The sequence below is a fragment of the Octopus sinensis genome, linkage group LG11 (assembly GCF_006345805.1).
Source record: "Octopus sinensis linkage group LG11, ASM634580v1, whole genome shotgun sequence".
In the NCBI taxonomy this organism is placed as follows: Eukaryota; Metazoa; Mollusca; class Cephalopoda; order Octopoda; family Octopodidae; genus Octopus; species Octopus sinensis.
In genome coordinates this window covers 31,205,080-31,222,330 of record NC_043007.1, presented here as the reverse complement: position 1 = coordinate 31,222,330, position 17,251 = coordinate 31,205,080, and the positions used below count along the sequence as shown (strand labels likewise).

Sequence of the window (17,251 nt, the reverse complement as noted above, 5' to 3'; positions counted from 1 at the left end):
CTCCATGCCACTGATGTTATCCAAGGGAAATGCAAAGGGGCCGATACAACTTGACACCAGTGGAGTCGCAACTCATCTCTACAGTTGAGTGAACTGGAGCAACATGAAATAAAGTGTCTTGCTCAAGAACACAACACACAGCCCAGTCCAGGAATTGAACTCACTACCGCATGAGTGTGAGCCCAACACTCTAACCACTGGGCCATATTACCTGCTTTAATGCGCTAAAGAATTTTTTCTCCTGAATGTACTGCTGAAATTGGGGTGTGTCTTTAATATACCCAGGCATCCTTTATGCCATCAAATACATTAACTCTACAAAAGCCATGTAGATTAGAGTTCACCTGTGTCCATCTCCTGAAGATGCTGAGATGAAGGCAGAAGAAGGCAGTTGGCAGAGCCAAAGGTAACTGCTCTTCTTTTTGCTTTTGTCTTATTTAATGGCTTCGTGAGAGGAGAAAAGAAGTGAGCCTCAGACCGGGCCTGGATACTTAAAACAGAGTGGAACTCACAAGAAGCACCTGAAGGCCCGTAGTGTCTTCAGGTGCCTGAGTGACAGGTAAGTCTATCACCCAAGAACAGGAATGGTTTTATTGATGGGTTTCCATCTACCAAATTTCGTTCATAACCATTTGGTTGACAGAGGACAGAGTCAAGTATATTTATGCAATGTAACATGCAAATCCACGTGGTTGCTAAATGAGGTTTTTTAACGAGATTTTCCATAGATTAGATTAAGTTCCAAAAAGAGAGAAAATGAAAGGCTAAAGAGTTTGGTGAGAATAGGGCACCAGCTTAGAGAGAAGTCTTTGAGAATGGTAGCCAAAACACGATTAGAACCAGTTTCTATGTTTTACTGATGTGACCAGAGGAGTTTACGTATTTGCTGTGTTTATTTGGAGGTGAGGTATTTGGGAGGAGGGAGTCGAATTGGGGAGGGTTTTGTTGGGTTTGTGTAGAGAATGGAATTGTGCATAAAACAGGAAGTACACATCATGGCTTTATGCAGAGATATGTTGTTTACTGAGCCATCTTAATAGAAATTCGACAACTGGCATCCGTGCTAGCAGGCTGCAAAGAGCACCATACGAGTGTGATCATTGACAGAGCGGCTAACCGGCTTCCGTGCCAGTGACATTTAAAAGGCACCATTCAAGCGTGATCGTTACCAGCGTCACCTTACTGGCACTTGAGCCCCATGCTAGTAGGGTATTAAAAGCCCCATCCATGTGTGATCGTTGCCAGAGCAGCTATCTAGCCCCCGTGCCGGTGGTACATAAAAGACACCATTCGAGTGTGATTGTTACCAGCATTGCCTTACTGGCACCTGTGCCAGTGGCATGTGTAAAAGATTCGAGTGAGGTTGTTGCCAGTGCCGCCTGACTGGCCCCATGCTGGTGGCACGTAAAAAGCACCCACTACACTCTCGGAGTGGTTGGTGTTAGGAAGGGTATCCAGCTGTAGAAACTCTCCCAGATCAAGACTGGAACCTGGTGCAGCCTCCTGGTTCGCCAGCCTCAGTCATTCGTCCAACCCATGCCAGCATGGAAAGCGGATGTTAAACGATGATGATGATGATGATGATGATGTAAGACATAATTATTGAAGACAAGAATAAATTCTGTTTCGAGAAAGACTAAAGCAATAAATAAATAGTAGAATAGAGACGAAATTAGTGAGAGACTTTCGCGTAAAGGACACTTACCTGCCAACACAAATGTATAACGGTTTAGGAAGCTCAATGCTTTGGATCATCAAACGAGGTTGAATAGTTCGGACTTCAACATATTTTGGAAGGACAGCAATAATGTAAGGAGGGTCGTGCACTATAAACATATAATATATAATATATAATATAATAGATCAACAATAAATAAATGTTATAGCAACAATATGAAAACAATATAATAATAATAATAATAATAATGAAATTATTGTATACAGTGCTCAGGTGCACCATAACTTGTCAAAAAGTGCATATAAAGCATATGCAGTAATGTACAAATGTCTGGAAAGTGGACAGTGTATGAGTCAGATAGATGCTTGCGTGTGTATGGAGGGGGGAAAATCTGGTGTAATGTTGGCAAATCTCAGGAAGCATGGAAGTTTTGAAGGATGCAGTGCTCCGACAACTAACAACTGATGCCGGCAGTTTGTTCCATGCTTCACAATAAACAATTCACAATAGTTTATTGATAGTAATGCCTGCAGATACACATTATGTGTGAGGGAATTTGGCTGCTATTCTTAGCAGGCTGGGCAACCACATGAATGCATCTTTGTTGGCTCATCATTTCACCAAGTTATATCTCCAAGTAAAAAGCCAAGCTATTGGAACAGCTAGAGTTTGGTTTGTGTTGCAATGATGCTGCTGAATATTCACGTGAAATAAATTTTTTAAATAATCAATGCAAAATTATGTTCTTTGAGCCTTTAGCATTTAAACTGGCCATACCTGGTCCACATATCTGGTCCAGTGCCACTGGACTGACTCCTGTGCAGGTGGCAAGTAAAGAAACACCGTTTCAATCCTGTGCTTGAGGAGACCTATTGAGTTAAGTACATCAACATTAAAAATCGATGGAAATTGTAGTTGTGATCCCTGTGCCGGTGGCACGTAAAAAGCACCATCCGAACATGGTCGATGCCAGCACCACCTTGACTGGCTTCCGTGCCGGTGGCACATAAAAAGTACACACTACACTCTCGGAGTGGTTGGTGTTAGGAAAGGCATCCAGCAATAGAAACCTTGCCAAATCAGACTGGAGCCTGGTGCAGCCTTCTGGCTTGCCAGTCCTTAGTCAAACCGTCCAACCTATGCCAGCATGGAAAGCGGACGTTAAACGATGATGATGATGATGATGATATATTTGTCAGTAACCTGAATGGTTAAAGGGTTAAAATAATTAGGAAGGGCGTCCAGTTGTGGAAACCAAGCCAAAAACAGAACTATGGAACCTGGTACAAACTATGGAACCTTGCTAGTTCCTGTCAAGCTGTCCAATCCATGCGAGCATGGAAAACGGATTGTTAAATGATAGTGATGATGATGATGATGATGATGGTGGTGGTGGTGGTGGTGTGTGTGTGTGTGTGTGCATGTGTGTGAGCACGCGTCCTTATGTTTGTGTTTGTTCCCCCTATTGTTTGACAACTGGTGTTTGTTTGTTTACATCCCCCATACCATAGCAGTTTGGCAAAAGAGGCTGATGGAGTAAGTATTAGATGCGAAAAAAAAACAAGCCCCAGGTCAATTTGTTTCACTAAAAACCCTTCAGGGCAGTAACTCCAGCATGGCCACAGTCCAATAACTGAAACAAGTAAAAGATAAAAGATAAAAGATAAAACAACTTACCAAGAGCGATGGGGATGTCTGTCCACTGAAGAGGATATTTCTGACTTGGGGAACCTTCTTCGTCAATAAAGATGGACATTTCATTTCTTCCTAGAGTAATTTGATTATCAGACAATTTAGCAACAAGAGGTTCACTTCTCTTACCTCCTAAAGAGAACAGTTCTTTTAAGTTTCCATCATTTACCTAAGAAGGAAAAACAAAAAGATATTTTTGAAACAATAGATTAGCCTCAATATTTCTCTAGTTTTTCAGGCTTTGTGCCGAGAGTAGAAAAGAATGTTTCTCTAGTAAATAGTGATTTCTCAGCATGAGAAAATGCATCATTTTTGAAAACGAAACTACCAAGCAATATTCTGTATTTCTTTGTTGTACAATGTCCCTCTTGCACAAATGTCCCTCTTGCACAAATGTCCCTCTTGCACAAATGTCCCTCTTATACAAATGTCCCTCTTATACAAATGTCCCTCTTGCACAAATGTCCCTCTTGCACAAATGTCCCTCTTGCACAAATGTCCCTCTTGCACAAATGTCCCTCTTGTACAAATGTCCCTCTTACACAAATGTCCCTCTTGCACAAATGTCCCTCTTATACAAATGTCCCTCTTATACAAATGTCCCTCTTGCACAAATGTCCCTCTTGCACAAATGTCCCTCTTGCACAAATGTCCCTCTTGTACAAATGTCCCTCTTACACAAATGTCCCTCTTGCACAAATGTCCCTCTTATACAAATGTCCCTCTTATACAAATGTCCCTCTTGCACAAATGTCCCTCTTGCACAAATGTCCCTCTTGTACAAATGTCCCTCTTGCACAAATGTCCCTCTTGCACAAATGTCCCTCTTGCACAAATGTCCCTCTTGTACAAATGTCCCTCTTGTACAAATGTCCCTCTTGCACAAATGTCCCTCTTGCACAAATGTCCCTCTTGCACAAATGTCCCTCTTGTACAAATGTCCCTCTTGTACAAATGTCCCTCTTGCACAAATGTCCCTCTTGTACAAATGTCCCTCTTGCACAAATGTCCCTCTTGCACAAATGTCCCTCTTGCACAAATGTCCCTCTTGTACAAATGTCCCTCTTGTACAAATGTCCCTCTTGCACAAATGTCCCTCTTGCACAAATGTCCCTCTTGCACAAATGTCCCTCTTACACAAAGTAAGAAGCAAACAAGAGCAAGAAATGAATGAACATTAAATATTGAAACTCGTTAACTTACTTTTATCACAAAATATTCTCGTTTGAATCCTACGAATATGGAATCGTTACACCAACTCATGGCTCGTGGGGTGTCGTAAAGCGATAAATCAGGCTGGAAAGGAAAAATTATTCAATATTATTATATAATTAAATAATTAGTCTATTTGTTGATGGTAATAAAATGCACCTTTTTCTGTCCAAATTCACAGAAGCAAGGGGGGGGGGGGGAAGAAGAAGAAGATTTTAATGGTGGCACTGATTGGGGAATACTGACAGTGAAGAAGTGTAAAAGACATCAGGATCAAGAAATCCATAATCCCTGGAGATTGATGGAGTGTTTCAGAAAGGTAAGTCCTTAAAATAGGTGAGGCATGGCTGATTGAGAAGCATGCTTCCCAACCAGGTAGTCTTGGGTTCAGTTCCACAGTGCAGCACCTTGGGCAAGTGTCTTTTACGAGAGCCTTGGGCCAACCAAAGCCTTGTGGGCATAAAAGGGGACAAACATGGAAAAGTGGATAAATATGGGAAAGTTAATGTTAAAACAATGATGATGCTGATGATGATGCTGTGTGTGTCTGGACATCATGTGAGAGCTGTAAATGAGCATCACCGTCATACAAGCGAGGTTGCTCATTCCGGTTTTCCATGTAGGACATATGGGAAATATTACCTTGCTTGGAAACAAGTGAGGGTTGACGACAGGAAGGGTATCGGACCATAGAAGATCTCCCTCAACAGATTCCCTTTGATCCATGCTAGCATGGAAAAAACCAACGGTAAATGATAATAATAATAATAATGATTAATAAATATTGGGCAGTTATAAAGAAAAAGAAAATGATAAGAAAGAGATAAGGCAAAGATGCAGATCTTTATTGATGTGAACAAATGTGGAAAGAGACAGGATCATGGGAAATATTTGTGTCTTTGGCAGCAGCCTGGAATGATGATCAAAATGGTAACAATGATGATGAAGGGAATATTTAGGTGCAGGCGTGGCTGTGTGGCAAGAAGCTTACTTCCCAATCACATGGTTCCAGGTTCAATCCCACTGCAAGGCACCTCGTGCAAGTGTCTTCTACTATAGCCTCAGACTGACCAAAGTCTTGTGAGTGGATTTGCTAGACGGAAACAACCCATCACATATATATATATAAATATATATATATATATATATATATATATATATAAATGTCTGTGTGCCTTTGTGTCTGTGTTTGTCTCCACACCATCGCTTGACAACCAATGTTGGTGTGTTTATGTCCCTTTAGTTTAGCAGTTCGGCAAAAGAAACCGATAGAATAAATACTAGGCTCACAAATAATAAGTCCAAGGGTCAAAACTAGGTTTACAAAGAATAAGTCCTGGGGTTAATTTCTTTGTCTAAAAAACCCTTTAAGGTGGTGCTCCAGCATGGCCATGGTCAAAAATGACTGAAACATGTAAAAAAATAAGAAAATAAAATAGTGGACTTACCTGCATTTCCTTAAATTCACGATTTCGCCAGTAATACAACTGAAAAAGATAATTTCAACATTACATAGATATTATGAATGATTTTGAAAACTGGGAAATTAAAAAGAAAAGTACAAAAGCATTTGCTGGTAAAAAAAATAAATAACAGCAACAACCACCACCACCACCACCATCTAACATCCATGTTTCATGCTCTGATGGGTTGGATAGTCTGATAGGATCCAAAAGGCCCAGGCTAACCGGCTTCCGTGCCAGTGGCACATAAAAGGGCACCACTCGAGCGTGATTGTTACCAGCCTCACCTTACTGGCACCTGTGCCGGTGGCATGTGTAAAAAGATTCGAGCGAGGTCATTGCCAGTGCCGCCTGACTGGTCCCCGTGCTGGAGGCACGTAAAAAGCACCCACTACACTCTCGGAGTGGTTGGCATTAGGAAGGGCATCCAGCCGTAGATACTCTGCCAGATCAAGACTGAAGCCTGGTGCAGCCATCTGGTTCACCAGTCCTCAGTCAAATCGTCCAACCCATGCTAGCATGGAAAGCGGACGTTAAACGATGATGATGATGATGAATTGCATTGTACTCTGATGTCTGCATTGCTATGGTTTACATGGCTTCTTAATGCCAAATACAGACAAGATTGAAAGAGAATGTTTAAAAGAACCCTTTGAATTGCACTGACGCAAACAAGGATCTTATTAAGAAACTGACCTTAAATATCATCATCATCATCATCATTTAACATCCACTCTCCGTGCTGGTTGGAGTTGGATGGTTTGACACAGTGCTGGACAGCAGGGAGCTGTCCGGACTCAAGCTGTGTGTTGTGGCATAGTTCCTACAGCCGGATGCCCTTCTTAACGCCAACCACTTAACAGAGGTTGTTGGGTGCTTTTTACATGTCACCATCATGGATGCGTTAATGTGGCAGCAGCGCAGGTGCTTTTTAAATGGCACAGGCACCTGAAAGGAGCAGCCTGTATGTGTGGAAGGCAGTGGTTTTACTAAGCTTGACAGCAAATCACCACATCTGGTCCTTCATTGTTGAAAAGTCAACAACATACTAATTAAAATATATTTAAAGCTTAATCCTTCAGCATACAGATTACTTTGTCAAAGTTAATTCTTTTATTCACATTGTTTTGAATTAATCATGAATTATCTTGTAGCTTTGAGATTTCAATGGTGTGATTGTATATTTTTAGAATGACATTGTAGGGTAGATGTGAGCAGCTAGATCTGGCTGGTTTTCAACATGGAGCAGGTAGACCACTACTACCTGATATGGCTGGTTTAAATAATAAAGGGTTAAGAAAGCCCTCAAAAATTTGCAAGCAAAAAATTTTTGACCTGAACACAGGATGTGGATGTGTGGTTACAAAGTTTCCCAAACTATCCATACATATTTTGCGTGTGTGTTTGTGCGCTCACACATGCGTAAGCATGTGTGTATGTGTGTGTTTGACACAACACTGCATGGTAAAAAGCACGGTGTTGGGTCAAAGAATAATTATCAAACCAAAATAATACTGGAGTGGCTGTGTGGTAAGTAGCTTGCTTACGAACCACATGGTTCCGGGTTCAGTCCCACTATGTGGCACCTTAGGCAAGTGTCTTCTACTATAGCCTCGAGCCGACCAAAGCCTTGTGAGTGGATTTGGTAGACAGAAACTGAAAGAAGCCCGTTGTATATATGTATATATATATGTGTGTGTGTGTATGTTGATTTGTCTGTGTTTTTCCCCGCAACATCGCTTGACAACCGATGGTGGTGTGTTTACGTCCCTGTAACTTAGCGGTTCGGCAAAAGAGACCGATAGAATAAGTACTAGGCTTACAAAGAATAAGTCTTGGGGTCGATTTGCTCGACTATAGGCGGTGCTCCAGCATGGCCATAGTCCAATGGCTGAAATCAGTGAAAGAAACAATAAAAAGAAGGAACAAGGTGCAAATTATTACCTGGATTTTTTTCTTGACAGCCACACATAATCTTAAGTGTTGTTTTTTGTTTGATTCAGGATTCTGGATAAAATATAAAATGAAAATTAAAATTTAGAAATTATTAACAAAAATAAAAAAATATATTTTTCGCTTCAATTGATAACACCAACTTACTAGTGCCACTTGAAATTTCCATACACAAGATGTCTACATTGCAGAGATTATTAAGCACTCTCTCTCTCTCTTTTCCAACTGGAGTAGCCGTGTAGCTCCTCTACAGCAAGACACCCATTTCTGTCATATACCTCCTCTACAGCAAAACACACCTTGGGGGTTGGGTGCACTGAAAGTGTAGCTGCTAGAATAAGAATAGCCTGGGCAAAGTTCAGGGAGCTTCTACCTCTACTGGTGACAAAGGGCCTCTCGCTCAGAGTAAAAGGTAGATTGTATGATGCATGTGTACGAACTCCCATGCTACATGGCAGTGAAACATGGGCCGTGACTGCTGAGGATATGTGTAAGCTCACAAGGAATGAAGCCAGTATGATCCAATGGATGTGTAATGTCAGTGTACATACTCGACAGAGTGTAAGTGCCTTGAGAGAAAGGTTGGACCTAAGAAGCATCATATGTAGTGTGCAAGAGAACCGACTGCGCTGGTATGGTCATGTGGTGAGAATGGATGAGGCTAGCTGTGTGAAAAAGTGCCACACCCTAGCAGTTGAGGGAACCTGAGGAAGAGGTAGATCCAGGAAGACCTGGGATGAGGTGGTGAAACACGACCTTTGAACATTAGGCCTCACTGAGGCAATGACTAGTGACTGAGACCTTTGGAAATATGTCGTGCTTAAGAAGAGCTGGCAAGCCCACTTATGCGTACCTTTCTTTCATTGGACACTAAACTCTGCTTGTGAAGACCTGTTGAGGCAAGTGAAATTGAAATCAGATTCGATGACAGCACCGCATGACTGGCATCCATGCTAGTGGAGCGCTAAGAGCACCATCCGAGTGTGATCGTTGCCAGAGGCACTGACTTGCTCTTGTGAAGTACCATTCGAGCGTGATCACTACCAGCATTGCCATACTTGCACTTGTGCCGGTGGCACGTGAAAAACAATATTTGAGCGAGGTTGTTGCCAGTGCCACTGGACTGGCTCTTGTGCAGGTGGCACATAAAAGACACCATTTGAGCATGGCCATTGCCAGTACTGTCTCTGACTGGCCCTCATGCTGGTGGTACATGAAAGCACCCCCTACACTCGCGCAGTGGTTGGTGTTAGGAAGGGCATCCAGCTGTAGAAACTCTGCCTGATCAGACTGGAGCCTGGTGCAGCCATCTGGTTCACCAGTCCTCAGTCAAATCATCCAACCCATGCCAGCATGAAAAGCAGATGTTGAACGATGATGATGGTGATATATATATATATATATATATAGAGAGAGAGAGAGAGAGGTGTGTATTTGCTTTTCATGCGAATATCGCTTCACCAATTGCTTCTATACTTGTGATACATGAACAATTTGACCTTGGGCACATGGTCGGCTCTACATTCAAATTTTTTTTTTTAAATAAATAATATCGCTTTCTATATGTGATTGACTTCATTAAAAAAGGTCTCTTAATGCCAACTTCCGGTATTGACATGGCAACAACGAAATTTTCCTTCATTTCAAGTTTTAATTTGCTGTTTGCAGACAACTGCAATAAAATTACTGAAAGAAATATTTAAATATTCCGTAAAAAGATAGTTTTTAATGAGATTCTATTTATAAAATCGTTTCATTTCATGTTTTATATCATTCCTTCTTTACAGTATTCTCTCTCTTCCCCTCTTTCTCAGACACACAGACATACATGTGCTTTTGTATGTATCTCCGTCCAACCCGTGCTAGCACGGAAAGCGGACGTTAAACGATGATGATGATGTTTGTACACATGTATGTGTGTGTGTTTGTGAGAGGGAGAGAGAGAGAGTCAGTCAGTGAAGGGGTGTGTCATCATGTATCCTTACATACATAAATACATGTGCATACATCTTTTTTGTATTCTCTTTTCTCTTTTACTTGTTTCAGTCATTTGACTGTGGCCATGCTGGAGCACCACCTTTAGTCGAGCAAATCGACCCCCAGGACTTATTCTTTGTAAGCCTAGTACTTATTCTATCGGTTTCTTTTGCTGAACCGCTAAGTTACGGGGACGTAAACACACACACACACATATATATATATATATATATATAAGATGATATTTGCTTATTATGTATAAAGTGATTTTATATGTATGTGTGTGTCTGTGTGTTTATATGTGTGTGTGTATATATATATATATATATATATATATAAACACACACACATATATATATATATATGTATATAACCCTTGTATAAAGACCTTAAGATTACAAATGTTTGGATTATAAACTAAGATTAGATAAGAAGCATTTTTTTTTTAAAACACTTATATATCTATGCTACATAAATATGTAAATATATTTCTTTCAAGGTCAGTAATTTTGTGGGGAGGGGGGGAAATTAATTACCCCAGCCCCAGGGCCAAACTATTATTTATTTTGTTATCTTCAAAAGGATGAAAGACAAAATCGTTCCTGATGGGAGGTTGGTGTTAGGAAGGGGATCCAGCCGTAAAATCCCTGCTAAAGCAGACACTGAAGTCAAGTGCAGGCCTCTGCCTGGCCGGCTCCTGTCAAACCATCCAACAGATGCCAGTATGGAAGGCGGATGGTAAATGAAGATGATGATGATGATGATGTCATTTGATCTCAGAGACAAGAAATGCTACAAACCATTTTGCCTGAAACAGTAACAATTCTGCCAGCTCATCAGTCACCTTAATAAATTTAAAATTATGGGTTTCAAATTTTGACACAAGGCCAGCAATTTTTTTTGAGGGGGTGGTCGATTACATCAGCCCCCAGTTCTCAACTGGTACTTATTTTATCAGCCCCCAAAAGGACAAAAGGTAAAAGTCAACAGCGGCAAAATTTGAACTCAGAATGTGAAAACAGACGAAACGCCTCAAAGCATTTTAACCAGGATGCTAACGATTCTGCCATTTTGCCACCTTAATAAATATAAATATTAGTTTTAAATTTTGGCACAAGGCCAGCAATTTTGAGGGAGGAGGTAAGTCAATTTCATCGACACCAGTGCTCAACTGGTACTTCATCATCATCATCGTTTAACGTCCGTTTTCCATGCTAGCATGGGTTGGACGGTTCGACCGGGGATCTGGGAAGCCAGAAGGCTGCACCAGGCTCCGGTCTTATCTGGCAATGTTTCTACAGCTGGATGCCCTTCCTAACGCCAACCACTCCGTGAGTGTAGTGGGTTCTTTTTACGTGCCACCTGCACTGGTGCCAGGTGAGGCTGGCATCGGCCACGATCGGATTGGTGCATTTTACGTGCCACCGGCACAGAAGCCAGTCGAGGCGGCACTGGCTTCGGCCTCCCTGGTACTTATTTTAAAATAATAATAATGAAATTATAGTATACAGTGCTCAGGTGGACCACAACTTGTCAAAAGTGCGTATAAAGCATATGCAGTAATGTACAAATGTCCGGGAAGAGAACAGGGTATGAGTCAGATCCATGCTTATTTTATCAACCCCGAAAGGATAAAAGGCAAAGTCAACCTCAGCTGCATTTGAACTCAGGACATAAAAATGGACAAAATACCACTTAGCAATTTCCCCAGTACGATAACAATTCAGCCAGTTTGCTGCCTTAATTGATATAAATATTAAAAAAGTCGTTTATCTCTAGAAAAAAAATGAGGTTAACACAGAAAAAAAAAATCATAACTTTAACACATAAGTCATCCCAGACAGGTAAAAAATTTTTTTTTTCTTACCTTCACATCAACAGCAAATAACGTTGCTCCTTTGGTTCGACCCATTATAGTTAACAATCCGAATGTAGATAAGTCATGGACACTTATTACGTTATCTGTGTTGAGGATAAGAAACAAATACAAAAATTAGTGAATAATTTTAGAAAACCAACATTTAAAAAAAAAAAATGTACAGAAATAAAAAGAGTTGTTGAATAAAATTGGGTTCATACTTTCCAGCGGTTATCAACCTGGGTCCATAACGCCCTTGGGGGCCCACAGGAGATTTTGTTGCTAAACTTTATGGGCAATAAATTGTTTATATTTCTACAATATATAAAATATCTTAACGACTTTTTTATAATAGGCATAGGAGTAGCTGTGTGGTAAGTAGCTTGCTTATAAACCACATGGTTCCGGATTCAGTCCCACTGTGTGGCACCTTGGGCAAGTGTCTTCTACTATAGCCTCGGGCCGACCAATGCCTTGTGAGTAGATTTGGTAGACAGAAACTGAAAGAAGCCCGTCGTATATATGTATGTGTGTGTGTGTGTGTGTGTGTGTGTGTTTGCTCCCCCCAACATCGCTTGACAACCAATGCTTGTGTTTACATCCCTGTAACTTAGTGGTTTAGCAAAAGAGACCGATAGAATAAGTACTGGGCTTACAAAGAATAAGTCCTGGGTTCGATTTGTTCGACTAAAAGCGGTGCTCCAGCATGGCCACAGTCAAATGACTGAAACAAGTAAAAGAGTAAAGAGTACTATTCTATAGTGCAGTGCTTCCCAACCTTTGTTATGCCCCGCACCCCTTAAAGTAATAATTTATGTAAGAATAAAGGTGCCTGGGGTAATTGCCCTCTTTGACCCCCTATAAATCCAGCCCTGCTTGCACCCCTAGTTGGGAAACTCTGCTATAGTGGATAAAAGTGCAGGCTGCTCACCCTTGGATTCTAAATTCAATCCCAGGTAGGGACATCAGCAACATACATTAGGAATGAGAACAGGGTACCCCATTAGTCAAATAAAGTGTTGGGTGTGAAATTTCCCCAGGACACCTGATGAAGGCTGGAGAGTACATCAGCTGAAATGTTGTGCTAAGAACAAACAAGATGAGGACACACATCCGTCCATTGTAAATAATGAACTTTTTAACACAATAATAATATTTAATCATAAAAATATGCTGATGTCAGTGGCGTCTGACTGGCACGAAAAAATCACCATTCGAGTGTTGAGCTTCATGGAGACAGTGACGGGTGGCCAAGACCTTTGGCGATATACCATGCTGGAGCAGTCCTGCCAAGCCAAGTGAGACCATAATCATGGCACCCATGCCAGTGGCATGTAAAAAACACCCACTACACTCTCGGAGTGGTTGGCATTAGGAAAGGCATCCAGTCGTAGAAACTTTGTCGATTCAGATCAGGACCTGATGCAGCTCCCTGGCCTACCAATTTTCAGTCAACCCATCCAACCCATGCCAGCATGGAAAACAGACGTTAAATGATAACATTTTTTAAACATTTAAAATGTTATCTTTCTACCTCTCTGTCTGTCACTCTCTCTCTCTCTCTGTTTGTTCCCTCATCACCATTTGTTTGCTTGTCCATAACTTAGCAGTTCAGCAAAAGAGACTGATAGTATAAGTACCAACTTAAAACCAAAGAAAAAAAAAACAAAAAAACGTAATGGGATAAATTTGTTTGACAAAACTCTTCAAGTATGGTGCCCCAGCATGGCCACAGTCCAGAAACTGAAACAAGTAAAACATAGAAATACTAACCGGACAGACTAACCAGGATATATTCTTCATCTGTAATTGCAGACAGCTGCAAAGAGTAGTTTTAAAGAATTCATTCAACTGAGTTTTATGGAAAGTAATTATTGTAGAAAATTAATCAAAGCAAGTTGCAAAATGGAGAAAATTCTTTGTTTTGTGAAATTCTAAAGAAACATGGAAATGAACAACAAAAGGTCTTTTTGGGTTTTTTTTTAGATTTAATGACTCTGTTGATGCTGAAGAATAATGAGATTTTTGTTAGCAATATTTTGGCTTTAATCAGTTCTGTGATTGTTCAACTAATGAGGATGACACAGGCCACTGCCGCCATCATCATCATCATCATCATCATAAACATGTGCATAGGCGTAGGAGTGGCTGTGTGGTAAGTAGATTGCTTACCAACCACATGGTTCCAGGTTCAGTCCCACTGCATGGCACCTCGGGCAAGTGTCTTCTACTATAGCCTCGGGCTGACCAAAGCCTTGTGAGTGGATTTGGTAGACGGAAACTGAAAGAAGCCCATCGTACATATGTGTGTGTGTGTGTGTGTTTGTCCCCCCCAACATCGCTTGACAACCGATGCTGGTGTGTTTACGTCCCTGTAACTTAGTGGTTCGGCAAAAGAGACCGATAGAATAAGTACTAGGCTTACAAAGAATAAGTCCTGGGGTAGATTTGCTCGACTAAAGGTGGTGCTCCAGCATGGCCACAGTCAAATGACTGAAACAAGTAAAAGAGTAAAAGAGAGTAAGTGTTTGTGTTACCATTTCCTTGCCTTGACACAGTGTGATACTTGTAAACAAGGGTCACCATTGTGCAATGGGAAAATATTATCTTACTTGGAAACAGGCAAGGTTTGATAATAGAAAGAGCACTGAACTATAGAAAATCTGCCTCAATGAATTCTGTCTGACCCATGAAAGCATGGAAATGGGGATGTTAAACCCCTTGTGCTGTGTTCCTGTTATAGCAGGAATAGCTTAACCCTTTCGTTACTGTATTTCTGTTGAGATGTTGTGTGTTTCTTTCAATTGATTTTAAATATAACAAAGAATTTAGTAAAATAACTTAATTATCATTAAGCTAGTGTTAGGAACATAAATTGTGACTAAGATTCGGTGGGAGATATTAATTAAAAACTTGTGAAAACAAGACATTTGTACTACAGAACCAGTTTCAGCTGCGTTGCTATCGAAAGGGTTAATGTGGCACCATCACTAGTGCTTTCTACATGGCACCAGCATGAGTACTTTTAACCCCTTTGTTCCCAAATTTCTGTTGAGATCCTCTGTGTTTCTTTCAATTACTTTAAATATAACAAAGAATTTAGTAAAATAACTTAGTTATCATTCAGCTAGTGTTAGGAACATAAATTGTGACTAAGGTTGGGTGGAAGATTTTAATTCAAAATTTATGAAAACAAGACATTTGTACTCAGAACCAGAGCCGGTTTCAGCCGGGTTGCTATTGAAAGGGTTAAACGCCATCTCTACCAGATTCTCAGAAAGTAGTAATGAGCAACAGACATAAGAAAAGAAGATGCTGCTGATTCTTCCCATCAGTTTGCCTGCAATTGTTACTCTTCAGCTGTATATACAACTATTTATTTATTTGCTCGAGAGCCCAGGTGGAGGATAAAGTTAGATACAGGGACCCAGGCCTGACGGGGTTAAAACAATAATGATGATCATCATCATCAGGATCATTATCATTTTAACTGCAAGACAAGTTAACTGTTGTCTCAGTCCTGAGCTGTCCCAACAATAAAACCTATTGTAGTAAAGATTGTTTGCCAACATAACACGGCAGTCCTGGTTTATGACTAATGTTGCTGAATTTAGCCCCAGGAGACATCGTCTCCAGCTGGCTGTACAACACAATCTGTGTCTTTATATTTTCGAACAAGGGAATCTAGCACCCCCACTCAGCACAAAATAATATCTGTGTATCGCGATTTCTGGGTTATTTCCCTTCATCTGCACAGAAGAATTGTTCGGCTAGAGGTGGTGCTGGCCAAATTCCCGTTCGAAATATATAAGGACACAGATCGTGTCGTATAGCCAGCTGCAGACGATGTCTCCTGGGGCTAAATTACAGCAACATTCATCCTAAACCAGGACTGCCATGTTATGTTGGCAAACAATCTTTACCACAAAGTACTGTTGCTGAATATCTCACGTTGTGAGACTTAAAAATAGTAATTTTCTAATAAAACCTATTGTTCTGAATTCTAACTTCCCCATTTCTCTTTAGGTCTTCCTCTGTCATGAACAATTTCCTATCGGCAAATGACAGTTTTTTTCAGCTCCTATTCATTCACATCACATTGCCATACTAACACACTTCATCTTTCAACTAAACACCAAGAGATATCTCCAATGCCCAACAATTCCCTCAGCTCAGCTGTCTTCTCCTTTTTATGCTAAATAAAAAAAAATGCCTATTGTGTTTGATGCCACTGTTGTATGCCACTCCGATCCTTCCTCTTTTAGCTTTTTCTAAGATTTCTCTCTCCAAAATAGAGCTCCTGCATAATATCTGGTAATTTCAGCAACAAAGTGAACCAGATGTAAACTGAAACCTTGGGACTTTCAGACTCAATATAAACATGTTTTTAATTACGCACTAAAATAGTTTGGTTCATTAAATCTATGTTAAAAACTGGTGATTTAGTTTTTTTTACTTTAGAATTTGGACTGTAACTTGTAACAAGCATATTCTTGTGTGTGTGTATATATATATATATGACCTCGTGTGTACCATTGGCGATTTTTTTTCCTCCGTCTTCCCTTCTCTGGATCTTTCTTTTTCCTATGTTTCCGACGAAGAGCTCCACTTGAAACATAAAACCCTCCTTCTTCCCTTCCTTCCTGAGGGTCCAATAATACTATATTTGTTCCACGTCCTTGCGTTGTGTTTTCATGTTTAGATTAACTTTATATATATATATATATATATAAATTAGAAAAAAACACCTTTTATCAATTCAAAATGAACAATAAATTATACCATCTAGAAAATTACATATAATAGAAATATTAAAATTAAAATAACAATAATATTTTGCAATTTACCTAATCATCGGTATATTATTGTTATTTTAATATTTCTATTATATGTAATTTTCTAGATGGTGTAATTTATTGTTCATTTTGAATTGATAAAAGGTGGTTTTTTTCTAATTTTCATATATATATTATATTTTGTGAAATTTGATTTAGTATTTCTAAATTGAATTTTTCCCTGTAAGTTAGGAATAATATTCCCTCAAATAATTATTATTTTTATATATATATATTTAATATTAATATTAGGGGAGTTATTTCCGAGTCCACAGGGGAGAGAAGTTCAATTTAGTGGTACTAAAATGAATTACTCACTCTATTATATACGTATATAAATTGATAGGTTTAAGAGACAGAATCACCCTCAAGCAACTCATTATCATTTAACATCTGTTTACCATGTTGGCACAGATTGGATGGTTTGACAGGAGCTGGCAAGGCCAGGGATCCACACAAGATTCCTTATTCGGTTTTGGCTTGATTTCTATACCTGGATGCCCTCCCTAATGTCAACCACTTTACAGAGTGTACTGGATCTTTTTACATGGCACCAGCACCAGTTCTTTTTATGAGGCACCAG

At 40.0% G+C, this 17,251-nt stretch overlaps 1 protein-coding gene across 1 annotated transcript in view; it reads right to left on the bottom strand.

The window, feature by feature from the left end:
* LOC115217001 (vam6/Vps39-like protein) overlaps window positions 1–17,251 on the bottom strand; it is a 132,550-nt gene that overhangs the window by 101,575 nt on the left and 13,724 nt on the right. Inside the window, exons 4-10 of the mRNA XM_029786520.2 lie at window positions 13,607–13,652; window positions 11,843–11,937; window positions 7,990–8,052; window positions 6,031–6,069; window positions 4,574–4,666; window positions 3,356–3,539; window positions 1,706–1,826 (exon numbers count right to left, since the gene is read on the bottom strand). Of these exons, the coding sequence (XP_029642380.1) occupies window positions 1,706–1,826; window positions 3,356–3,539; window positions 4,574–4,666; window positions 6,031–6,069; window positions 7,990–8,052; window positions 11,843–11,937; window positions 13,607–13,652 (641 nt within the window). The remainder of the gene's footprint in view (window positions 1–1,705; window positions 1,827–3,355; window positions 3,540–4,573; window positions 4,667–6,030; window positions 6,070–7,989; window positions 8,053–11,842; window positions 11,938–13,606; window positions 13,653–17,251) is intronic.